At 42.3% G+C, this 26454-nt stretch overlaps 3 protein-coding genes across 4 annotated transcripts in view; 1 reads left to right on the top strand and 2 right to left on the bottom strand.

Annotated features, from left to right (window-relative positions):
* Window positions 1-99: 99 nt before the first annotated feature.
* LOC310771140 (uncharacterized protein) lies at window positions 100-7036 on the bottom strand. The gene is made up of 7 exons (XM_083663805.1): window positions 6907-7036; window positions 6523-6669; window positions 5187-5348; window positions 4221-4382; window positions 3674-3802; window positions 930-1091; window positions 100-512 (listed from the first exon to the last, which is right to left on the bottom strand). Exons 1-7 carry the CDS (start codon window positions 6920-6922, stop codon window positions 427-429), a joined length of 864 nt encoding a protein of 287 aa, XP_083519931.1. The 5' UTR covers window positions 6923-7036; the 3' UTR covers window positions 100-426.
* Window positions 7037-7819: 783 nt separating this feature from the next.
* LOC310771144 (uncharacterized protein) lies at window positions 7820-25384 on the bottom strand. 2 transcript variants are annotated; one of them, XM_083663810.1, is made up of 11 exons: window positions 25278-25384; window positions 18403-18480; window positions 18196-18220; window positions 17045-17155; window positions 16429-16538; window positions 15361-15499; window positions 12865-12891; window positions 12569-12610; window positions 9523-9618; window positions 9110-9378; window positions 7820-8314 (listed from the first exon to the last, which is right to left on the bottom strand). In XM_083663810.1, the coding sequence occupies exons 2-11, from the start codon at window positions 18472-18474 to the stop codon at window positions 7925-7927; spliced, it is 1281 nt and encodes a 426-aa protein (XP_083519936.1). In that variant the 5' UTR covers window positions 18475-18480; window positions 25278-25384; the 3' UTR covers window positions 7820-7924. The 2 variants fall into 2 exon arrangements, with proteins under 2 accessions (XP_083519936.1, XP_083519935.1); XM_083663809.1 differs by lacking the exon at window positions 25278-25384 and having other exon boundaries at window positions 18403-18544.
* LOC310771143 (choline dehydrogenase, mitochondrial-like) overlaps window positions 21145-26454 on the top strand; it is a gene marked incomplete at its 3' end in the record, with an annotated part of 18246 nt that continues 12936 nt past the window's right edge. Inside the window, exons 1-5 of the mRNA XM_083663808.1 lie at window positions 21145-21192; window positions 21562-21816; window positions 22249-22479; window positions 23650-23816; window positions 25317-25468. Coding sequence (XP_083519934.1) covers window positions 21155-21192; window positions 21562-21816; window positions 22249-22479; window positions 23650-23816; window positions 25317-25468 — 843 coding nt within the window. The 5' untranslated portion in view covers window positions 21145-21154. The remainder of the gene's footprint in view (window positions 21193-21561; window positions 21817-22248; window positions 22480-23649; window positions 23817-25316; window positions 25469-26454) is intronic.

The following is a 26454-nucleotide window of genomic DNA, read 5'->3' as shown; positions in this document are numbered from 1 at the left end:
TAGGGCATTATATGCTATTTGATATCAAATAATCTGGGTTCTCACTGGATTTGTCTACTATGAACAAATGATGAATAATAATGTAGGCTAAGCAAGAAACAGCTTTTCAAATGCATTTTAATTAGATTTTCTTCAAATTTCACAAAATTTAAGAACTGTTTCACCTTGCAAGAAAATAACATTTATGTTTTAATTGCCCTCAGCTTTGTAACCTTTAGTTACATGGTGTCAAAACGACATAATAATGTGTCGTCAAAATGGGTTATTGAAAGCAAATTTTAGGCTGAATGTTTAGCAAAGAAATAAAAAGTAAATTCAACTCGGGTTACTCAGATTTATTACACAAGGACACTTTTAAACGTCCTGACATGTGTTTTAGTAACTGAACGAACATCAATTGTAAATTAAATGTCATTCGTTCGTGGGTTAAACAGACGCAGCTCCAGCAGCTCCAACAGCAGCTCCAACGGCGGCCACAACTGCCGTGGCAGCTGTTGACAGACCCGCCGCACCTACAGTGAGATACCCATAACATAACAGAGATTAGGATCTTCAACAGTGCTAACATCACATCCTGGTTGAGACTTCCTTCCACCAGTCATCTTGAATAAACTTGTAAATTAAAGATGCAATAAGTCAGATTTATTTAAGCCTATGACCATTATGTGCCTGGGGCTGATTGTAATGTAATCAATGCCAATGTCTCAATGATTGCTTCGCCAGGTGCTGAGTTTGATGGTTTTCAAAACTCATCTCTCCAGCCCGTCGTCTGTTTTGGAACAGAAACTTGAAACCAACCCCAGTCAGATCATGGAGTAGGCTACTTATTGTCCCTTTAATTATCATTCTATTGGTTTCATCGTCTCACCACTATGATAACTGACAGAACTGGATCAAATATGTTGAACATTTTCAGCCATTGCTCTTACCTGCTGATTGCAAACCAGCCACCAAACCTCCTGCTACCACTCCTCCTCCACTGGCACTCGCAGCAGCCGACATGATTCCGGAACCGATGGAACCTGCTGCTATTCCAGCTGAGGTGAAACCTAAGGCCCCCAGGACAAAAGGGGCCAGGACCACTGCCCCTACTGGAGAGGGGGAAGAGCAACATGGCAGATGGGTGAAGTAAGGCAGGCCCGCGGGAAGTAGGGGTGCTGCAGGTGCTGCAGCACCCCCTAGATTCCCCCCCCCCCCCAAAAAAAAGTGCACTATGTTCCTTTCTTGTTTAAGAATGTTTTGGGAAATGAAAATGTAGCCTATTTAAATAGAATTATCAACAATAACAATCAAGGAAGTTACATGCTTGTAGGCTAGAGAAGAAGAAGTGCGCATGCACGCACATGTTGTGTTGAACCAACCAACAACCAATACGAATTGTTTAATCTGGCAATAAAGAAATGTGAACTTGACATGCTATTTTAATCACCTACTCAAAAATGCACCTCCCACTATACAGCAAAGAGAGGAGTCAATGTTTCTTGATATATGCCATTCAGATCAGAATAATTAGTCTAGTCATTAAGTTTGCTGATAATATTTCTATCATGTTAAGTCTGTGTCATGTGTGGCAATACTGGTGTATTCAGAGCAAATAGGGAGATATAGAGCATTATCATCATGCTATATATCTCCCTCTTTGCTCTGAATGAGTGAGAAAAGGAGAAAATACTGAATAATTACATCACAACAGTATCCTAATGTTAATTTAAAATGAGAGATTCCTCTAAATATGGCAAAGAAATGTAAAAAAAAAACGTCAACATTTTTTTCGGCGGGGCCCTTGCGGGCCCCACCGAGAGTCCCTTCCTCCCAGCACCCCCTGCTTCAAATGACTTCCAGCGGCCCTGAAGTAAGGTACATGTAAATTGGGTCATCATGTAAAATTGGTCAGATAAGGTTGTAGCTTCATAGCACTTCAAGATTTAATAGTCAGTCGCTGCAAATAATTTCAAACTGTTGCCAAAACAGGAGGACTTGACACTGACTGTGATTTTTTTTTATATTATTAAATAATAAAAATATTTTATTTTACAATTTTCAGGACAAAACAAAACAACAGGCTCAAACAAAGACAAAAACAAAAACATACATATATCAACATATCAACATACATGGTGATACCAGCCACGTGAAGTGTCAGTGTACTTGCAGGAAATGCGAGTGGGATCCCGCGCAAGGGGTCCATTAAAAGTCAACCAGGCGAGTCATCAGTCACCTCTAACCTCGTCCAAATAGGCCAGAAACGGATCCCAGACCTCAGAGAATTTCTTAAGTGATTGATTTTATTGAGCTGAGGTTACTGGAGTGGGAAGACTGATGAAGAAAAATTGCATTGTCACTGACATGCTACTGTAACTTAATAGATTTTAAGAAACGAATGAATGAACATCTAGGATTAATGTAGTACTATAGGAATATTATAGGATTGCTATAGGAATATTATAGGTTTACTGTAGGAATATGATAGGTTTACTGTAGGAATATGATAGGTTTACTGTAGGAATATTATAGGTTTACTGTAGGAATATGATATGTTTACTGTAGGAATATTATAGGTTTACTGTAGGAATATTATAGGTTTACTGTAGGAATATGATAGGTTTACTGTAGGAATATGATAGGTTTACTGTAGGAATATGATAGGTTTACTGTAGGAATATTATAGGTTTACTGTAGGAATATTATAGGTTTACTGTAGGAATATGATAGGTTTACTGTAGGAATATGATAGGTTTACTGTAGGAATATTATAGGTTTACTGTAGGAATATGATAGGTTTACTGTAGGAATATTATAGGTTTACTGTAGGAATATGATAGGTTTACTGTAGGAATATTATAGGTTTACTGTAGGAATATGATAGGTTTACTGTAGGAATATGATAGGTTTACTGTAGGAATATGATAGGTTTACTGTAGGAATATGATAGGTTTACTGTAGGAATATGGTAGGAATATGATAGGTTTACTGTAGGAATGGAGTACTATTGGAATATTATAGGAATACTATAAGAATATGATTGGATTACTATAGGAATATTATAGGGTTACTAGGTGTAGGAGCCAAAACAGCATTTATGTTTTATTTAAACAATACTAATTATAATTTCAACATTCCCATATTTTTGTTCTGGTTCTAGTTCATTGATTTTGATTGGCAGCTTGGCCACACCCATAGTAACTGGGGTGTGGTGTCAGCTAACAAAGGGAAGTTTGCTGGGGCAATGGAATCCTGGCTTTAGATGAGAGCAAACACAGTTTTTTAACCATCTCATCATAGTATCATCTTATATCATCTCTATCATATATTTTCTCTCTTTTACACACATTATGCACTTGACATTATCCTGCTGGCCTACAACGTTTTGGTAGGATATTTTTGAGTTTATTTCAGCATCTGCATCATGGTGCCTGGATCTACAAGCACGGTGCGTTAAAAACAACTCTTCTATTGCTGGGGCAGTGGCTATAATTAAGAACGGAATAGCCACTATAATAGGAATATTAACGGTATGTATAATATACAACTAACACAAAACAATCTAGATGGATAATAGCACTACAGGTGAGGGGGGAAATATGTATTTAGGATTTTAGGGTGAGCTGTCCCTTTAAACACTTAATATCAGTATATTATCAACTGATTCCTGGATGACTTTCCATGACTTTACCTGCACCTGCAGTGCCGGCGGCGACTAAACCCCAAGAGAAGCGGCCTTGTGACTGCTCATCACATTCACATCCTGGTTGGGACTTCCTTCCACCAGCTGCTGTGGCAGCTGTTGACAGACCCGCCGCACCTACAGTGAGATTACCCATAACATAACAGAGATTAGGATCTTCAACAGTGCTAACATCACATCCTGGTTGGGAGTTCATTCCACCAGTCATCTTGAATAAACCTGTAAATTCAAGATGCAATAAGTAAGATTTATTTAAGCCTATGACCATTATGTGCTTGGGGCTGATTGTAATGTAATACATGCCAATGTCTCAATGATTGCTTCGCCAGGTGCTGAGTTTGATGGTTTTCAAAACTCATCTCTCCAGCCCGTCGTCTGTTTTGGAACAGAAACTTGAAGCCAAACCCAGTCAGATCATGGAGTAGGCTACTTATTGTCCCTTTAATTATCATTCTATTGGTTTCATCGTCTCACCACTATGATAACTGACAGAACTGGATCAAATATGTTGAACATTTTCAGCCATTGCTCTTACCTGCTGATTGCAAACCAGCCACCAAACCTCCTGCTACCACTCCTCCTCCGCTGGCACTCGCAGCAGCTGACATCATTCCGGAACCGATGGAACCTGCTGCTATTCCAGCTGAGGTGAAACCTAAGGCCCCCAGGGCAACAGGGGCCAGGATCACTGCACCTACTGGAGAGGGGGAAGAGCAACATGGCAGATGGGTGAAGTAAGGTAGATAAGGTTGTAGCTTCATAGCACTTCAAGATTTAATAGTCAGTCGCTGCAAATAATTTCAGACTGTTGCCAAAACAGGAGGACTTGACACTGACTGTGATTGATTTTATTGATCTGAGGTTACTGGAGTGGGAAGACTGATGAAGAAAAATTGCATTGTGACTGACATGCTACTGTAACTTAATAGATTTTAAGAAACGAATGAATGAACATCTAGGATGAATGTAGTGCTATAGGAATATTATAGGATTGCTATAGGAATATTATAGGGTTACTAGGTGTAGGAGCCAAAACAGCATTTATGTTTTATTTAAACAATACTAATTATAATTTCAACACTTCCCATATTTTTGTTCTGGTTCTAGTTCATTGATTTTGATTGGCAGCTTGGCCACACCCATAGTAACTGGGGTGTGGTGTCAGCTAACAAAGGGAAGTTTGCTGGGGCAATGGAGTCCTGGCTTTAGATGAGAGCAAACAGGTTTAACCATCTCATCATAGTATCATCTTATATCATCTCTATCATATATTTTCTCTCTTTTACACACATTATGCACTTGACATTATCCTGCTGGCCTACAACGTTTTGGTAGGATATTTTTGAGTTTATTTCAGCATCTGCATCATGGTGCCTGGATCTACAAGCAAGGTGCATTAAAAACAACTCTTCTATCATTCTATTGGTTTCATCGTCTCACCACTATGATAACTGACAGAACTGGATCAAATATGTTGAACATTTTCAGCCATTGCTCTTACCTGCTGATTGCAAACCAGCCACCACACTTCCTGCTCCCACTCCTCCTCCGCTGGCACTCGCAACAACCGACATCATCCAGGAAGCGATGGAAGTTCCTGCTATTCCAGTTGAGGTGAAACCTAAGGCCCCCAGGGCAACAGGGGCCAGGGCCACTGCCCCTACTGGAGAGGGGGAAGAGCAACATGGCAGATGGGTGAAGTAGTCTATAGACCCTTCTCACGGGGGCCATTTTGTGTCGTAATGGCAGGGTAAACACAGGTGCAAGCAACACACTAATGAGGGTTTCCAATTTCCATGATTGGAAGTTGGAAACCCTCATTAGTGTTTTGCCTGCACCTGTGTTTACCCTGCGATTTCGACACAAAATGGCCCCCGTGAGAAGGGTCTATTGGGTCATCATGTAAAATTGGTCAGATAAGGTTGTAGCTTCATAGCACTTCAAGATTTAATAGTCAGTTGCTGCAAATAATTTCAGACTGTTGCCAAAATAGGAGGACTTGACACTGACTGTGATTGATTTTATTGAGCTGAGGTTACTGGAGTGGGAAGACTGATGAAGAAAAATTGCATTGTGACTGACATGCTACTGTAACTTAATAGATTTTATAATAGAATATTATAGGATTGCTATAGGAATATTATAGGATTGCTATAGGAATATTATAGGATTGCTATAGGAATATTATAGGATTGCTATAGGAATATTATAGGGTTACTAGGTGTAGGAGCCAAAACAGCATTTATGTTTTATTTAAAGAATACTAATTATAATTTCAACACTTCCCATGTTTTTGTTCTAGTTCTAGTTCATTGATTTTGATTGGCAGCTTGGCCACAGCCATAGTAACTGGGGTGTGGTGTCAGCTAACAAAGGGAAGTTTGCTGGGGCAATGGAATCCTGGCTTTAGATGAGAGCAAACAGGTTTAACCATCTCATCATAGTATCATCTTATATCATCTCTATCATATATTTTCTCTCTTTTACACACATTATGCACTTGACATTATCCTGCTGGCCTACGTTTTGGTAGGATATTTTTGAGTTTATTTCAGCATCTGCATCATGGTGCCTGGATCTACAAGCAAGGTGCATTAAAAACAACTCGTCTATTGCTGGGGCAGTGGCTATAATTAAGAACGGAATAGCCACTATAATAGGAATATTAAAGGTAGGCTATGTATAATATACAACTAACACAAAACAACCTAGATGGATAATAGCACTGCAGGTGAGGGGGGAAATATGTATTTAGGATTTTAGGGTGAGCTGTCCCTTTAAACACTTAATATCAGTATATTATCAACTGATTCCTGGATGACTTTCCATGACTTTACCTGCACATGCAGTGTCGGCGACGACTAAACCACAAGAGAAGCGGCCTTGTGACTGCCCATGTATCGGAGGAAGCATGGAGCCAGTCTCGGCTCTCCCAAGATCGGCAGAGGATGGAGTAGCAACCAGGATTGAAACCAAAATGACCACTAATGGGGGATAAAAATGGGATAAAAAATCGGGGGGGGGAAAAAAAAAAAAAAAAAAAAAAAAAAACACAAGAGGAAAACAAAATGAGAATCACTTTACAAATTGTGTTACAATTAACGTTACATGTTCAGCTGGCCCATCAAACACAAGCTGCGATGACAAATATCAAGCATTATGAACATTAAGACACCTGCTAGCTATGCCTATAGGCTACATATTAAATGTCAAATACGCACCAGCACCAAAATCCATGACGACAGTTGGTTTGAAGTTTGAACTGAATGAGCCGTTTCTGAAGGCTAGGGCTTTATATGTAACCTGACGCTGCCAGATGGACGGGTTAGCTTCACATTAGGTTTCACTAAACCAGTCCGACTGGATTACATCGATGGAATCTCTTTTGATCTTGCGAGGATCCATCTTGCAAGCAAGGTTACTTTAGGCTATATAGACTGTGGAGCTGAAATGAAACGAGTCAACTATTGTTTTCTCGGAAATGAAACTCAAGTCATACAGGTGGACATTAGAGGGCGCCAGAGGAGCACTTTATCCATTCCGTGCTGTGACTCCTGATTTGGCCTCATGTAACACCCTTTTCACAGCAGCCATGTTTTTGTCTAAAAGGCAGAGTAAACACAGATGCAACCAAAACATGAGGGTTTGCAACTTCCAATCCATTTAGGTGTTCCTGTGCTGGGATCTTTAATGTTTTGGTTGCACCTGTGTTAACTTTACCCTGCATTTTAGACACAAAATGGCTGTTGTGAAAAAGGCCCATTGCTTTAACGCGACAACCATGTGATACGACCAGCCCACATGTGTTATTTTGATAACCCAACTCACAGCACTCAAACACACTTTACAGTTTACATTTAGAAACACATTTAGGAAATACAATATAAAGAATACAAATCAATACATTTGTATAAATCAAAACTGCATCAAGAGATCAGAGAAAATGATCAGTCATAACTTTTAATTTGAATTCAATTTAATTGCTGTTTACTTTTCTAATAACAATAATAACAAACTTTTTTTTGTAGGAATATCGCATGCTCATTTCTAGCGTGATATATATATATATATATATATATATATATATATATATATATATATATATATATATATATATATATAAAAAGAGGTTAGTCCTGAAGGAGGGACTGAGTAAGGATGTGACAGCAGGATGACTTGGAAAACATCACGGTAACATAATACGCGCCTGCGACCACTGAGTGTGTTCATGATAGTTTTTCAGAGACTGTTGATGGCGGTCTTCAGCGGGTGTAGCTCCCCTACAGCGTCTCTCAACTTCACTGTATTCTTTTCACTGTATGCAATCCCCGCTCTGAACTTCAGTCCTGACTTGGTCCCAGACTCCTCCTGCCTCTGGGCGTGGAGGTCCCTGCACAGCTTATTCAAGTCCTTCATCAAACAAAACCTCCTACAGGCCCTCAGCTCCACCGGCAGGCTCCCAAGCCCCTTGTCCTGCCGCTCGCCTAGCTGCACTGCCCAGAACTTGGCCAGCTCCCCGGGGTTCCTCGCGTGGCTCCCCACCATGTTGAGGATCAGAGGGTAGAGGTCACGGGCCGCTGCTGGGACGGAGTGTCCCGACAAGCCGTGGCGGGGAGGACAGTGGCTGGGCTGCGAGAGGAGAGGAGAAGAGAAGAGAAGAGAAGAGAAGAGAAGAGAGGAGAGGAGAGGATTTGGACTTCAAAATCATAGTCTCAACTCATGTATGTACTAATTGCTCCCCTTTGTTACTTGATGGCCGCTTGTGCAGACTTTGCTTATAAGTTCAGCTTTGCAGCAAAATGCAACACAACACCATATTAAACCATATCAAACCATATCAAACCATATCCAAATCTGAATCAATCTGAAAAAATTGCTTTTGCTAATCAATAAAGCACAGAAGTATTTGTCTTTGTCGCAGCACAGAGCGCTGTGGGGTAAAAGGTGGTTCCTGATGCAGTGATGTAGTTTTGGACGGTCAGGTGGAGTTTAGTCAGGTAGAGTTTAGTCAGGTGGAGTTTAGTTAGGTGGAGTTTAGTCAGGTGGAGTTTAGTAACTCAATCCACTGAGTGTAAATGTGGTGCTTCTGCTTTTCAGGCTTTGGATAGAAATGATGTCATCGCCAAACTTATCCTTAAATAATAACCACTTTTTTTATACAGTATAATGTGATTACTGTCTTCTTGTTCCATGAATCACGTCACATCAAGTTTATTTGTATGTCACCATTACTGAACTTCACATCTGCGATGCGCGCAGAGCGTGAAGCGCGCAGAGCGTGAAGCGCGCAGAGCTGCTCAACTGCCCGTGCACTTTGCGAGAAGCTAGAAGCTTAGCCCTAATTCACAAGCATGTGTCTCAGATTCTGTTTCTTATTATAATACGTACATGTAACCCGTTGTTTTCGCCCCCCCCTGGCCGTACCTGTGGGCCGATGACAATCACCCGGTCCGCCTTGGCCTCTTCGGCCAGCCAGCGCATGGGCCCCAGCTTGGCTATCTTCCCCTGCTGCCACACGTCCACGGCCACGCTGCAGCCCCCGTGCCACTGCAGGAACTCAGCCAGCGCTACCACAGCCCTCTGGAAGAACGGCTCCTCAGCGGGGTACACCAGCAACACCGACACAGGCACCGCGGGAGATGTAGGCAGCCTGGTGAAACCAAGGAAGCTCAAGTTTGCTCCACAGCCTTTATCTAGGGAGGAAGAGAGCATGTTGAAAGTGAGACCGTTGCTGTGATGAAGATTCATCCTGAGGAAATAACCAAACAGAGAGACAACTGACAATTGACATTGTTTCATGAATGGACGACATCTCTTAAAAAAAGTGTTGTATTTACAGATTATGAAGCAGGAAGTCAGCAGCATCAAACCGACCAGCACTCCAAGAATGGGCACCGCTACCGTGGTGAACAGGTTCCGAGACTCTTCCGTGACTGGATAGACAGAGAGACACACAGACAGACACAGACAGACAGACAGACAGACAGACAGACGGACAGACATGCACACACACACGCACGCACGCACACACACACACACACACACACACACACACACACACACACACACACACACGCACACACACACAAAATGTGCCACATGTCTTGTTTTACTTCACAATAATCTCATACATTACTTTTTGTTTACAAATGTGAATATAATTAAACTACATTTCTACAAAAAAAATCTAACAATTTAGGGTGACAATTGATTAATCATAATATTTTAGCATATCAACATTTCAAATTTGTCCTAGCACCTAATATCTGCCAACTTAAAATAACTTAAGGTTATGAATATAACCCAGGTTTTATGAATAATAAGAGGGAGATGACTCACGATGGGCCCAAATCATTTCTGGGCCCCATTCAGAAGCGATATTTTTTGTACATCAAATATTCCATATTTGTGGTCTTGAGGAATAACCTTTTGTTCATCCGCCGCTAGGGGGCGAGCTTGTGCCATTCTTGATGAGGATTCTTCTCGCCCATCCTAGCAAGAAGGGTTGATGTGTCATCTCACTATTATTCTTCAAACCGGGGTTATATTCATATATATTATATATGTAAGGGATAATGTATTGTGAGCCGGTGATTACTGGCGAAATAATGACCGACAGGTGATTGATTGAGCCCGACGCGCAGCGGAGGGCTTAATCATTCACCTGAAGGTCATTATTTCCAGTAATCACCGGCTCACTATACATTATCCCGCTTAGAACACGGCCTACAACTAAATTATTTCAGTAATCTGACAAAAATAATTATTCAAATAGATTTTTTAATAGCGTTTTCAACGACAAAGCGGTTTCATTCGTAATTGGCACACAAGACACCACAGCTGCAACTGGTTGGCCTAATTAGTAGTGTCTGCAGACAAAATGCTCTTACCAACTGATTAATCCAGGTGTGGCAGAGCAGCGGTCGGTTGTCGAGAAATAATGACCGGTGAATCTTGTTGATTGACCAATCAGAATCGAGTATTCAAGAGAGCCGTGTTCTAAATTTATATATATATATATTAATATCCTTAAAGTTGTATTTCTAATCATTTGTGGGATGTGGGAGCTCCCTTATGCCAGACAGCTCATCGCTCCCACATGAAGGGAAGGGGGGGTTGGGGGGGTTGGGGGGTGGTGACTGGCTTGTTGCTGGGTGACTCGAGCTGAAGACGTGTGACGAGAAGTGGCTTCTTTCATCGAGGGATAGTTTTCTCTAACGTTGAGAGAGGTGTAGGCTCTGTCACTAACTAACCCTAACCTAACCGCTAGACCAGTTCTGAGTTCAGTTCTAACCCTAACCGCTAGACCAGTTCTGAGTTCAGTTCTAACCCTAACCGCTAGACCAGTTCTGAGTTCAGTTCTAACCCTAACCGCTAGACCAGTTCTGAGTTCAGTTCTAACCCTAACCTGTGAACAGTTGAGCTAGCTAGACCAGTTCTGAGTTCAGTTCTAACCCTAAGCTAGACCAGTTCTGAGTTCAGTTCTAACCCTAAGCTAGACCAGTTCTGAGTTCAGTTCTAACCCTAACCTGTTAACAGTGGAGCTAGCTAGACCAGTTCTGAGTTCAGTTCTAACCCTAAGCTAGACCAGTTCTGAGTTCAGTTCTAACCCTAACCGCTAGACCAGTTCTGAGTTCAGTTCTTCTAACCCTAACCACTAGATCAGTTCTGAGTTCAGTTCTAACCCTAAGCTAGACCAGTTCTGAGTTCAATTCTAACCCTAACCGCTAGACCAGTTCTGAGTTCAGTTCTAACCCTAAGCTAGACCAGTTCTGAGTTCAGTTCTAACCCTAACCTGTGAACAGTGGAGCTAGCTAGACCAGTTCTGAGTTCAGTTCTAACCCTAACCTGTGAACAGTGGAGCTAGCTAGACCAGTTCTGAGTTCAGTTCTAACCCTAACCGGTGAACAGTTGAGCTAGCTAGACCAGTTCTGAGTTCAGTTCTAACCCTAACCGGTGAACAGTTGAGCTAGCTACCAGTTCTGAGTTCAGTTCTAACCCTAACCGGTGAACAGTTGAGCTAGCTAGACCAGTTCTGAGTTCAGTTCTAACCCTAACCTGTGAACAGTTGAGCTAGCTAGACCAGTTCTGAGTTCAGTTCTAACCCTAACCTGTGAACAGTTGAGCTAGCTAGACCAGTTCTGAGTTCAGTTCTAACCCTAACCTGTGAACAGTTGAGCTAGCTAGACCAGTTCTGAGTTCAGTTCTAACCCTAACCTGTGAACAGTTGAGCTAGCTAGGCCAGTCCTGAGTTCAGTTCTAACCCTAACCTGTGAACAGTGGAGCTAGCTAGACCAGTTCTGAGTTCAGTTCTAACCCTAACCTGTGAACAGTTGAGCTAGCTAGACCAGTTCTGAGTTCAGTTCTAACCCTAACCTGTGAACAGTTGAGCTAGCTAGACCAGTTCTGAGTTCAGTTCTAGCCCTAACCTGTGAACAGTTGAGCTGGCTAGGCCAGTTCTGAGTTCAGTTCTAACCCTAACCTGTGAACAGTTGAGCTAGCTAGACCAGTTCTGAGTTCAGTTCTAACCCGAACCTGTGAACAGTGGAGCTAGCTAGGCCAGTCCTGAGTTCAGTTCTAACCCTAACCTGTGAACAGTGGAGCTAGCTAGCAACATGGCTGATGTGCTCCTTCTGGGTGAGAAGAATGCAGAGAAGGGCGCGTGCCCACTCCTCCACCCTTATATACTGTATAAGGCGGGGCTAACGCCCCTAGTGGCAGAGGGAGAAAATGTTATTCCTCCAACCCCAAAATATGGGATATTTGTTAGAGATTTTTTTTTGCTTCTGTCTCTAGGGCCCAGAAAGGATCTGGTCCCATAGGGAGTCATCTCATGAATTATTAGAAATAAAACTTAATCTGTATGTAACTGTGTAGTCCTACCTGGCTGTAGGTCCTCAGCAATCTCAGTAGACCTCATCTCAACTGGAGAGAAAAAAATAAAGAGTAAGTGAGAGGGTGCTAGCATAGCAGCTAGTCAGTAATACGATTAAACACTTTTATCTCTGAAGGCTATGCTGTATGCTAACTCGCTCTCAGAAACGCACACAGACACACACACACACACACACACACACACACACACACACACACACACACACACACACACACACACACACACACACACACACACACACACACACACACACACACACACACACCCAGATAGGATTGCTCACCTGTAGATTTTGGTTCAACTGCTGTTGCTGACAAAAGAGAAAAGTAGATGGTTGAGACATTTCATTATAGTCACATCATGCTGCCTGCTATATGTCAACAGCAGAAGAGAAACTTATGACCAGAGGGTTGCTGGTTCAAATCCTATCAATTACCAACACACCCTTAAGACCCTCAACGGACTGAGGTAGTGATCACAGTTCAGTGAAAGTGAAGCAGGTCATTGCTATGCTCAGCAAGGCCCTGGATTTCCCATCTTACATACAGAAAAACACAAACATATTTTGTATCCATCTACTTTCATGGTCGATAATGACAGATTTGATCAGCACAAACAAGCCTAGTATATAATTAATTAAGTCAATGGCACTACGAGGCAAATTGTCAGGTAGGCAGGCAGACAGACACCTGTCGCTTTGTGAGATGATGCGCTTCATCAGATGGCCTCTAGAGGGCGACTTTGACTCAACTGTGAGGTGCAGTGTTCCCCATACCAAGGCACAAAATCATACATACATCTGGTATTTAAGTAACGTTAGTGGGAAAATTGGCTAATTTAGCTTCAGTGCATGAATTGAACACACACTGTGGGCCAGCCCTGTACCAGATATGTGGTTGTTAAAGTCACGTTTTATTTTTAACTCTTGGGTATGATGGTGGCATCCCTGAACTGGAGGGTTCAAGCCCCGGTGACCCTGCCTGACCCCAGCAACTGATCTCTGACCTGCTGTATGGAGGGAGCAAGTGGGAACAGAATTTTACTTCAGCAGGGCCACATGTGAAACAATATTTGGGTTTTGAGATTAATCTCGGAATTCAGATTCAGCTCTTTGTGTTGTTGGCTGATTCCACCAATGACTACACATTACATTTCAATGTCTCCACAAAGCACAGACACACAGCGGGAATGGCATATCATACTGTATGACTACTAGCATACTGCCTGTATGACTACCAGCATACTGACTGTATGACTACCAGCATACTGACTATGACTACCAGCATACTGACTATGACTACCAGCATACTGACTATGACTACCATCATAGTGACTGTATGACTACCAGCATACTGACTATGACTACCATCATAGTGACTGTATGACTTAGGGATGTTCATCAATTATCGAAAATCGATAATCGATCGTTAAGGATTGGAATCGATCCTGTGGCATTTGGATCGATTTTTTAATTATTAATTTTTTTTTTTTTTTTTTTTTTTTGGACTAGGTTTGGGTGGAATTCGTTCCTCCTCGCCCCACTCCATTGCACAGCCGACTAACGTGAGGTGGAGCTTCATATAGTCTCTAGTTTTCTGGCTGGGCATGGGCCTTTGTGCCAACAAAACTGTTTTAAACATGAGAAATTCACACCGGCATGCGCCGGGGACAGCAGTGTTGAAGAGGAGACACATTGAAATAAAGAGTTCATTGAGGAGAACACGTTGTCTTTCGTATTTTCTGCCATAGGCATTCATTTTGTTAAAAAAAAAAAAAAAAAAAAAAAAAATATATATATATATATTGAAAATTTTCTAAGTATTAATAAAATCGATAATCGATAATTGATCGTTAATTCTCACCGATTATCGATTTTGGAAAATTTTCAAAATGAACATCCCTAGTATGACTACCAGCATACTGAATGTATGACTACCATCATAGTGACTGTATGACTACCAGCATACTGACTATGACTACCAGCATACTGACTGTATGACTACCAGCATACTGACTATGACTACCATCATAGTGACTGTATGACTACCAGCATACTGACTGTATGACTACCAGCATACTGACTATGACTACCATCATAGTGACTGTATGACTACCAGCATACTGACTGTATGACTACCAGCATACTGACTATGACTACCATCATAGTGACTGTATGACTACCAGCATACTGACTGTATGACTACCAGCATACTGACTATGACTACCATCATAGTGACTGTATGACTACCAGCATACTGACTGTATGACTACCAGCATACTGACTATGACTACCATCATAGTGACTGTATGACTACCAGCATACTGACTGTATGACTAAAAAATCCAAACAACTCCAAACGAAACAAATCCATTCAGTATTATTTTTATTTTATTTTTTATTATTATAAGAAGATCTTTCACAAACTGATTTTCTATTTTGTTTGGGTCTTGTGTGTTGGTACCGTATCTCAAAGTAAAGCAAGGTCATGTAGATGAGGTGGTGCTGGAAAAAGATGATGCCAGGCACTGGTATGCTAAACATCTTTAAGGTGGTATATGAAGGCAAAATGACAAGTGACAAGTCAATTCTTACTTTATACTCACAATTGTGAGATTAATTTCAGAACTCAACATTTTTCACATGTCCCTAATCCTCTTGTGTAAGAATCACACATGCTGTCATTTTGCCAGAGAAATATGTCTACTTTTGTAACAGCTCTACACGTGATATCATTTCAAGCGAGAATCACAAAAGGTGGTAAATCCAAAATAAACTTACTGTTTTGTTTTGGAGGATGTATCCAGAGTTCTACAGACGAAATGTAAGGCAAGCCACTCCCCTTGGGAGGCAAAGGGAGATTGGCTCCATCGACTACATTGTGGCCAGGCGTTGCAGCCACTAAATAATGAAACCACACCTGGATTTAAAAACATAACAATCATTGTCATTAGTTTAGGTTTAACTCTAACAAATAAAGTCTCAGACACACAAGCATAAAACAAATGCACATTACAGAACTGTTAGAATTCAAACAATTCTAATTCCCAACAAATATAAAGATGTATACACACTTAGATGTAACAAAAACAAAACCTATAACTATTGCTCATAAGCCTATTATGAATCCATTGTGCCATCTACTGTACCAGCAATGTGTCTCGGCTTCTTTGGCTGCACTGCTTGTCGAATATTTAAATCAATATATCATTTGCAAACTAATTTTGATAACGCATCATAATTGCTGTGGACAAATTGAATCATCGCAGTTGCCAAAGTCATCACATTTCAAAATCTACTGTAGAACATTTCTCAAAACTGGTTCACTGTACTGCTTAGCTACTGAAGCATATAGCTTTTCATTCCATATTCCATATACCCTTTTTGGAAAACAAAAATGTTTCCCAATAGTCATTGCTCTTATTTGATATTTCTTGTGCTATTTTTGTAGGTGGCACTATACCCAGTTCTACCCAGTTCTTCTGTTTATTCCAAACAAACTGCGGGACAAGACAGCTGTTTAGAACAGACAATGCTATATCTTTCATGATATGCATATATTTTGAAACACCTACAGTATACATGTATTTTATCAATCCGAAAAACTTATATTTATTTATATGAAAATCACAGATGAGTAGATTCTCAGCTTTAGTATTTTTGTCAGTAATGGTCAGTAAATCCCCTCTAGCTCTTATTAATCTGCCCCCCCCCCGCCACAGCACTTCTTTCTTACATGACCACTCTAGGCTCAAAAGAATAGTGTCAGCTACTTTGGCTCATCTTGTACATTGTAAGTATCAAAACACTAGTAATAACTGCCATTATATTATCTGTAGGTAGCTGTACCTCCTTCAATCCAGTGAGGTTTGCCTTGGATAAAGGTGGGTCGTATACACAGTGCAGTGGTTGTTCTCCAGCAATTTCGATCTGAGTGGCTGTCAGATATTCAACACTAACTGCAGAGAGACAGAAAGTGACTGGGCTTGTTCATATGTGCAATACAATACAATACAATACAATACAATACAATACAATACAGTACAATAGATAGGCTACAATACAATTCTGGGAAACATGATTTTTTTGTGCACAAGGATGATGAATATCACCTATTGGCAACTTCCAAAATATCGGTACTGGCCTTCAAACATCCAGCCTTGTGTGTAGTGCACATTTAAAGACTATAATGTTATTCATAACTTAATCATAAATCATAATTTGTATACCTTAATTAATCAGACAGGTTGACTAACAACATAACCTTCTATTGCAGCTAAATAGAGGGGAACCAAGGACAACATGGATATATGATGTAACACAATTATGTGATCATCTAGAGATGATTGATTAATGTATTGACTGACAACCAAACATACATTATCAAATGAATGGATGAAGAGATGGTGACAGATGAATGAGGGATTATTCATTCAACATTGACCTTTCATGTATGTCTCCCTACCATCAACGTTGATAGCCCAGCTGATGTTGAGCTTGTCACCTCCATCCTCTGTCACCAGCTCCATCTTTAACTCCTTCAGAATAGATGGAGAGGTATCGCTATAGGGAGACTCTGGAAACAAACAGCAGCAATGGCAACGAGTCACAAAGAAACTATTTTGTTATTACAATGATTAAATTATGAATTATTATTCAAATATACTATGTTCAGTTATAGAAGACACCTGAGGCACTCCTAAGGGTGATAGGTTTAAAAAGACTTGGCTGCTTAGTTAATTAAAGCCATGCCTATATTAATATACTATGTTCAGGGGTCCTACACATGTTCAGGGGTCCTACACATGTGTTCAGGGGTCCTACACATGTGTTCAGGGGTCCTACACATGCCTGGGAAGCCTTGCAAAGTAATAAAGTTGATAAAAGTGAGATCATAAGTAGCCTATTGCAATCCCAGGGAACTGTCTCAGTACAATATTGACTGGCATATATTTATATGCTTGTAGATCACGTAATAGTTAATTATAATAAAAAATAAAAATATCATATATATCATATCGGCCAGTCAGTGTCAACAACTTCTGACAGAGGTTTCTCTCTGATCAAACAATCTGTGAAACCTTTTCTTTGCTGTTTGCACAATGGTTTTTCTAAATTATTATTTATTTATTATTTTTATTATTATTATTGTTATTAATATTATTATTCATTCTAAGGCAATGTATCAGTCGCCTTAAAGAGCTGCTGATCCTAACGGAATTTCATTCTGAGTTTTAGTGGAAATGGGAAACACCCTTGGTGTATTCTTGTCAGGGTGGGAAATACCGACCAGCGACCACAATGTTTATCACTGAATGTTTCACATTTTTCAGACCACGAAGATATGATCCAAATTTAATGTTGAAGTAAGAACCTCGCGCCCTACGCGCACTTGATTCCTAGGGTGGAGTGGAGACTGATGCATCACCTCCTCTTGCTCAAGTGACATCATGATGACATTACTGATGACATCGCTGATGACATCACAATCGTGACTGACCCACAGACAGATGCCACAGACACCACTTAGCCAATTTTAACTAAGATGTTCAACATCATCAATAATATCACCTATTAAATGAATGTGCAAATAATGGTAATATTTTTAGAACATACCGTATCGTTCATCACAGGTCATCTCCTGAAATTAAATCGCAATAAAGACCATTTAAATAACGTATAATCTGCTAAAAATTACATCACAGAAGAAGAAGAAGAAGAAGAAGAAGAAGAAGAAGAAGAAGAAGAAGAAGAAGAAGAAGAAGAAGCAGAAGAAGAAGAAGAAGAAGAAGAAGAAGAAGAAGAAGAAGAAGAAGAACTTACAATTTCATGTGATGATGTCTCCTGGGCGACGAAGGCACAGGAAAAGGCGATCAGTATGATAGCCCACATCATCAAAACCTATAAGAGGAAAAATTAGAATAAAAAACTCTCTTTCTTATTATGACCTGTAGTAGGCTTAATCCTCTCTAGCACACCGTCCGTGCACGTGTCGCCTGTCTGAAGTGTGTTATTCAGACTGCCGGGGGTTTTGGTTTTGGTCTCTCTTCTATAGTCCCTCCTCCCTCTCCTCTCCTCACTCTGTTTGAGTCAGGATTGTGACTCTGGCAGGCGGCGGCTGTCTGTCAACATCTGTCAAAACATAACCTCGCGTCACCAGGCTCTCTCATCAGAAACATCTGCATTGACATTCAAATAAGCTCAAAGTAGTAAACAAAAATGTCCTAAAAGTCCTAACCTAATAACACAACAACAACAAATGACGCTGTGGAATTCTCAGAGAAAGTGAAAACAGACTCAGAACACAGCGGGTAAAAAAAAAAGAAAAAAAGTAGCCTATAACTTTTTTTCTTTACCGTTATGCAGTCCGCTAAGCCCCGCCCACCGCCAGTGACCGCCCCTCCCCTCCTCCGCTCTCTGTGGTCAGTCAAGTCTTCCCAAGCAAACGCTAAACAGACGGTAAGTTCTAACACTTCTTTCTGCGGCTTTTCCCCCCACGTACGATACGTCTCGTTGACGCGATGCAGCCCCTCCGCTTGTAAAGTTGCATTCATCGATGTTCATAGTCAATGTTGTGTTGTTGTTGTTGAGGTTGAAGATACCTCAACACAACGTTCCGCAGCAGCGCTGCTGTGCTGCTGACCCGTCAGCTCAGAGCTGCCTGCGAGCTTCATCTCGGCTCAGCCAAAAACAGGACACTTCAAGTTGTCATCGTGTTTACGAACCTTCAAAATGCCTTTTGGGAGATTGTGTCCTATAAAGTTTAAACGCAAGCCCCAGGCTGCTGAATAAGCCCCAGGCTGCTGAATAAGCCCCAGGCTGCTGAATAAGCCCCAGGCTGCCCCCCCTTCCCCAACAAACCAGCACAATCATGCAGATCTATATGAGGTTGCGAAGTTGGTCATTTAGGTGGTCTTTTACAAACTGCTCGCAGACAATCAGGCACTCATTGCAGATATTTGTCACGACGAGCAAATCACTGTTTTGATAGGCTATCACTTGGCAGCATATAGCCTACTGACATTTAGAATGAATATGATTCGTTGATTTTGTTGACGGGAAAGTTTGATTGTGAAACTGGCGGCTTACAAAGTCCATCGAGCAATGACACTCCTGCTGCCCTAGATTACCTTTGGTTCATGAGAGATCATTTCAGCCGTCCTCATTACTATAAACACAGATATCACAGTGTGTAGGTGTGTGTGTGTGTGTGTGTGTGTGTGTGTGTGTGTGTGTGTGTGTGTGTGTGTGTGTGTGTGTGTGTGTGTGTGTGTGTGTGTGTGTGTGTCCATATTATTACACAGAAGTAGATGGTTTATTGCAGCTTTTACACACTCTAGCCTGAGCAAAGAGCATGCATGAACTCTCACACACAGAGGTTATTTTGTTTGAGGCTTTTTAGTATTTCTTGACACCAGTTTTTACATTTCCCTGTGCATAAGATAATCCACTACGGATATGTTGTTTTTTTCTTCCAAAGTTAGATATCCACCATTTGGAGAAAAAAAGTGACACCTGCTCTTAAAAAATGATTGATAGTCCCAAAATGAAAACAAAAACAAAACTTAAAGGACAGTAGATAGGATCAGTCCTAAACCCCAGAACTGAGCCCGCCACCTTCGTTTCCTAGTCTCAGCGTCTCAGCTGAGCACCCACGAATTCCACTGCGGGCTCCATAGCACTACTTTTTCATACATGTAGCAATCCCAGTAAAACAGTATACCTGCCTTAAACGCACGGTTGTTGTCCATCGAAATGGGCTACTATTTGTGTTCTTGAATGTTGTGTAGTTTTCAATAGCGAGTTTTTTTTTTTTGTCTTGTCTTTGCCTGCGGGGAAACAGCGCCCTCTGCTGTGGCTAAAGTGGAAACCTGGATGACACATCGGGAAGAACAGAAATGACAGGATCTGGCATGACAAAAAGCCCTTGGTAGTTGTATTGAAACCTACACAACATTCAAGAACACAAATAGCAACCGTCTGTTTAACCCATTGATACCTGATGCAGCATTTGCGTGTATATCCCTCATTTGTGTGTGTATCCCTTTAAGACTGCGAACCGCGTCACGCGGTTCGCGGTCTTAAAGGGATACACACACAAATGCTGCATCAGGTATCAATGAGTTAAAGCCCCCCTCCAGTGAAGCACCTGCGACTTGACAAGATGAATTGCTGGCGATGGCGTCAGCTGGCTGGAGTCGAGATGGGACTGGCCAGTTAACAGTCTGTAACCTTTCCCTGCAATGATTCTAAAGCGCTTTCGTCTCATGAGTCATTGGCACATCCTTGGTGTAAACTGCATTACAGATACTGAACTTTCTTGATTGTCAGTTTGTCAGGAAGTATTTATTTGTTTAAATATATGAAAAATGTACATGCAACTCTCATCCACTTCTATTGGATATTCTAGTTCCAGTCCCAGTTCAATGCATGCCCCTGTCATTATATGTCTTTGAATGCGTTTATTGTTCTGATTGTATTTCCTCGTTCCAGCTGACCAGTGAGTGAAGAGCAGCCTCCCAGAGCCAGGATGTTGTGTTGGCTCCTGTTGGGCGGAACTGGAGCCCGACTGGGGATGAGCAGGACTGGGGGGAGGATGATGAAGCAGGGCAGGTGCGTGACAGAGCCCAACTGGGGATGAGCAGGGCTGGGAGGGGGAGGATGATGAAGCTGGGCAGGTGCGTGACAGAGCCCGACTGGGGATGAGCAGGACTGGGGGGAGGATGATGAAGCCGGGCAGGTGCGTGACAGAGCCCGACTGGGGATGAGCAGGGCTGGGGGGAGGATGATGAAGCAGGGCAGGTGCGTGACAGGGCCTTTGGTGGTGACTTTGCGTGACAGTAAGCACGATCTCTCCGCGTAAAGACTGAACTTATGCATCAATGTGTTTTTAAGTCATTTCAACTAAAAAATGTGGGATTTTAACTTTGAATTTCTCTAAAATGATACAGTAAAAATACTTTCCTCTTCCTCCCCTCCCAGATGCTTCAGCACCGCAGCCACCCACTGGAGCGTTTCATCGTCACCTGCAGCCAATCGGAAAACACCGTCCTACAGTTACGTCATCGTGGGGGCGGGGTCGGCGGGTTGCGTCCTGGCCAATCGTCTCACAGAGGACGCCCATGAGTCTGTGCTGCTGCTGGAGGCGGGGCCTAAGGACATGTTGCTAGGCAACTTGCGACTGTCATGGAAGATCCACATGCCGGCCGCGTTGACCTACAACCTCTGTGATGACAAGTATGATGTTGGTTTGCTGTCTTCTTCTTCTCTTAGTCTTTTACAGGTTTGGAATGTTTGGCTTCTGCTAATTATGGCTCAGTTTGCACAGAAGTACCTGCTTTTTGGTCGTGCAAAGTTGGCTAAGGGGTAAACCATGTAGGAGATGACGCAGGTTCGCTCTCTCCACCCTAACTATTACCCATCTTAGCTAGTTTAGTTTAGTCTATTTGTCCTTTTGGAAATTCTTTTTGCATCTGTGACAGCAGTCAGAGAAAATAAAAGAAAGCAGTCAGAAAAAAAAATACATGACAGTTATGACAGACATTTGATCTCAAATCGCTTCACATCAACAACCCCAGTGACAAATTATTAAATACTACAAAGTGCGAGATCTGTTGGGAGAAACGCCATAAAAAGCCAGCCCACTCTGGACTGTTGTTTTGTCCACAGGTACAACTGGTTCTATCACACGTTGCCTCAGGCCCACATGGACGAGCGGGTCATGTACTGGCCGAGGGGCCGCGTTTGGGGCGGCTCGTCTTCGCTCAACGCCATGGTGTACATCCGCGGACACGCCGAAGACTACGACCGCTGGCAGAGAGAGGGGGCGGAGGGCTGGGACTACCAACACTGTCTGCCCTACTTCAGGAAAGCTCAATGTCATGAACTGGGAGAAGACAGGTACGCAACACCCGCTGTCTGCTGGACACGTCCATACAAAGATCACTTATCATCTTTCAGTGGAATCATGTCCTGATGATATCATGAATGATCATGATACACAATTCCCTTGTCTACATCGATGCATTAAGGGCATTTTCTTTAAAAACCCTCTGTCAAAATGAGGTACATTTTAAGGAATATTATCATCAAAGTGACTTTGCATAAGTAAGCCATATAGAGAGCCGCAGGGATGACGTATTTTTGTAGTCGGAACGCGGAAGTCCCGGACTTCATGGTTCTTCACTGTTTCTGCCTATGGGATTTTTGAATGGGTTTTTGGCGCCATGCTTCAAATAAGGTCTCTGGGCAACGCAAGCTTATTAATCAAACGCGAACCAGTGTTCAGCGGGATAATCTTCACACATGAGGACCACTTTGATCAGTTTTGAAGCGTAAATGCGAGCCCTAGAGGTAAAAAGCTCGTGCTAAGCTAATCCAGAACTACACACAGTGTAGTCGCATAGGCTTCCCCGTCACGTCAGCACTCAACCTGGAGTGTTGTTGATGTGTGCGCTGCTGTGCACTGATTACCCCGGGCTGAACCAGGTGAGAAAGAGAATTTCCGTGTTTGCCCTTTGAAGTGATGATGTTATTGACGTATAATATCCCCGTCGACTCAACAGTGTAGTCTCATTTAGCCGTTTGCTAGCTAGCCGCCCTTTTTAACGGCAGGTAAAAGCTTAAAAACTCATAAAAGTGGCATTGATGACATCAAGTTTTTATTTACCACAAAACAAAAAGAAATCAAAATGAAATAGAGGAGAGCACCCTCTCCACCCCAAACCCCTATGGGAAAACTCCGTTAACGGAGAGAGAGGTCTCCTCCGAGCAGTCTCCTCCGAGAGAGAGAGAGAGAGAGGAAAAGACCTGCTGCAGACGGGACACGCCCACACAGTCCGCGGGAGAAAATACACTCTAAAATATAATTGATTGTCATGACTTTTGCCATGACTGTCAAACCTAAATTTATATACTTTGCGACGTTCATCATCGTTCAAATTTGGCTGGTGGCTTAATAAGGTTAATAGGTTCCTGTGATGTGATGAACTCAAAATGCTAAATAATAAAAAAAAAAAATCTGGTTTCCAGGGACTTTAAGTGAATGTCGTCTTCTTGAACGTTGTGTAGGTACCGGGGAGGCAGTGGGCCTCTGCATGTGTCCCGAGGAAAGACCGACCACCCGCTCCACACGGCCTTTATAGAGGCGGGCCAGCAGGCAGGATACGCCTTCACCCACGACATGAATGGACACCAACAAGAAGGTCTGGGCTGGATGGACATGACCATCTACAAAGGTACGAGGAACTGCCATCTCCTGGAATAACTGGTGATTATGTTGGCAAGGAAATGTTTGAGAAGCGCTGATCTGCACTAGGTTTTCTGTGCCGTCTTAAAGCCCCAATCAGTAAGATTTTTGACATTTTTTACTGTAATATAACTGCTTTGTAGTCACAGGACATGGTAGATTGACTTTTAATAGGGAGACCCTCGTCTTTATTTATCCCACACCGCCCTCCATTGGCCAGCACTGGGACTAAGCAGTTTGTCTGTCACGTCCCGTAGCAAGAAAAAAGAAAAAAAGAAAAGCATGCGCGCCTGCGCTGTACAGCGGAAGCGCTGTGTTCATGAAAACGAGGAAGTAACTCGATTCGGATTTGCTACGAAAATGATGTTTCACGGAACTATGGATTATCATTTCATCAGGTGGTGAGTACCCGATGTCACAACATGTACATAGAGCTTCTGGCACTGTGTTTTGTTGACTTTGAACGGCGATACTAATGCACGCAGAGGGCGCAGTGGAAAACTTACTGAATGGGGCTTTAATTGCAAGATTAAGTTGTATTGTGTAATGTTGTTTTTGTTTAGTCTTGTTCAACCACTTGCAAAATCAGTCGGCCAAAGGGTGTGAGCTGAATTTACTACAAGCCTGTTTCTGCCTCAATGTTCCAACAAGTATATATGTGCTGGCATCGATTCAATGCTGTATTAACCCATTCATACCTGATGCAGCATGCAGCGTGTATATCCCTCGTTTGTGTGCGTATCCCTTTAAGACCGCGAACCGCGTTAACGCGGTTCGCGGTCTTAAAGGGATACACACACAAATGCTGCATCAGGTATCAATGGGTTAAGACATTGCTTTTATAATGTCCTGTTTTATCCATCATGCTGATCGGTGTCTTCCGCTGAAAACGTGCAGCAAGTCAAAGCACGTGGGGCCTTCCTCTTGCGTACATTGCAGGCTTGTACTAGTAGAGGTCGAGAGGTCGAGATGCTCACTGTCAGGAACGGCAGTGTTTCCTCCGGCCCTGGTAACCATGGTAACCTTCCTCTTGGCACCGACCCAAAGAAAGGTGTCTGGAGCGAGCAGAAACTGAGGTTCTTGTATGTTCCTCTCATTTTCACTGATACTGTAGTAGACCTTAGGTCTGCATGCAGGCTTGTCTAGATCAGCGCTTCTCCACGTGGGTTCCAGGGACCACCAGGGGTCCTTGAGTTGGTCCCCAGCAAAACGAGGAATTGTTAAACTTCACCATTACTTCATTTACCAAAAATTAACACAATTAGAAAATGTAGAAGACCGACCTTTTGGTCTTAGTTCATCTCTCTACCTACAGAACAGACAGGCCACAACATCTTATTACATGGGGGTTTGGTGGCCTAATGTGTGAATATTTGGAGGGACATGAAGCTACATGAAGCTCCATGAAGCTCCATTACCTCTCAGTTTCCAAATAGTTCCATAGACTTACCTTGATGTTGACTACATCTCAACCCCCACATCCGTCCAGGAAAGAGATGGAGCTCAGCCAGCGCCTACCTGAGACCCATCCTGGCTCGACCCAACCTGAAGACGGAGGTGCGCTGCCTGACCACCAAGATCCTGTTTGAGGGGAACAGAGCTGTGGGCGTGGAATACACACAGAAAGGACAGAAGAAAAGGGTAGGGAGGGAGGGAGGATTTTAAAATCTGGATGGAGAGGATGATGTGTTTGAAAGGTCATTTTGTGGTTGGCGTGTTTGGACATGATGTCGATTTTAATTATTTCTTAATCAACACAATAACCTTGATTCATCCGCTCCAGTGGAGCTGATCAGTGGCCAGCAGATCAGACTGTGGTTGTACTGGTCAGCTTCCAGGTATGAATGTGTGTGTGAATGTGAACAGGGCACTCCTGAAAAAGAGAGCATTGCTCTCAGTGAGACTCCCCCTGTATAAATAAAGGTAAAAAAAAATAAAAAAAAATAAAAAATCATCCGTTCATTTATTTGATTGTGTACTGGCATATTTACTTGACCTTTCTATTGGTCTGTTGTTTTATTCACCGATTCACGCAGTGAGTACAGCAGTGTTTCTGTTGTCTCTACAGGTGTTAGCAGTGTTTCTGTTGTCTCTACAGGTGTTAGCAGTGTTTCTGTTGTCTCTACAGGTGTTAGCAGTGTTTCTGTTGTCTCTACAGGTGTTAGCAGTGTTTCTGTTGTCTCTCCAGGTGTCAGCAGTGTTTCTGTTGTTGTCTCTACAGGTGTTAGCAGTGTTTCTGTTGTCTCTACAGGTGTTTGCAGTGTTTCTGTTGTCTCTCCAGGTGTTTGCAGTGTTTCTGTTGTCTCTACAGGTGTTAGCAGTGTTTCTGTTGTCTCTACAGGTGTTAGCAGTGTTTCTGTTGTCTCTACAGGTGTTTGCAGTGTTTCTGTTGTCTCTCCAGGTGTCAGCAGTGTTTCTGTTGTCTCTCCAGGTGTCAGCAGTGTTTCTGTTGTCTCTCCAGGTGTTTGCAGTGTTTCTGTTGTCTCTCCAGGTGTCAGCAGTGTTTCTGTTGTCTCTCCAGGTGTTAGCAGTGTTTCTGTTGTCTCTACAGGTGTTAGCAGTGTTTCTGTTGTCTCTACAGGTGTTAGCAGTGTTTCTGTTGTCTCTCCAGGTGTTAGCAGTGTTTC

This window comes from Poromitra crassiceps, assembly GCF_964638095.1.
Source record: "Poromitra crassiceps genome assembly, contig: HAP1_SCAFFOLD_377, whole genome shotgun sequence".
NCBI classification, from domain to species: Eukaryota; Metazoa; Chordata; class Actinopteri; order Beryciformes; family Melamphaidae; genus Poromitra; species Poromitra crassiceps.
The sequence above is the reverse complement of the archived record's forward strand: the minus strand, read 5'-3'. Positions and strand labels throughout refer to the sequence as shown.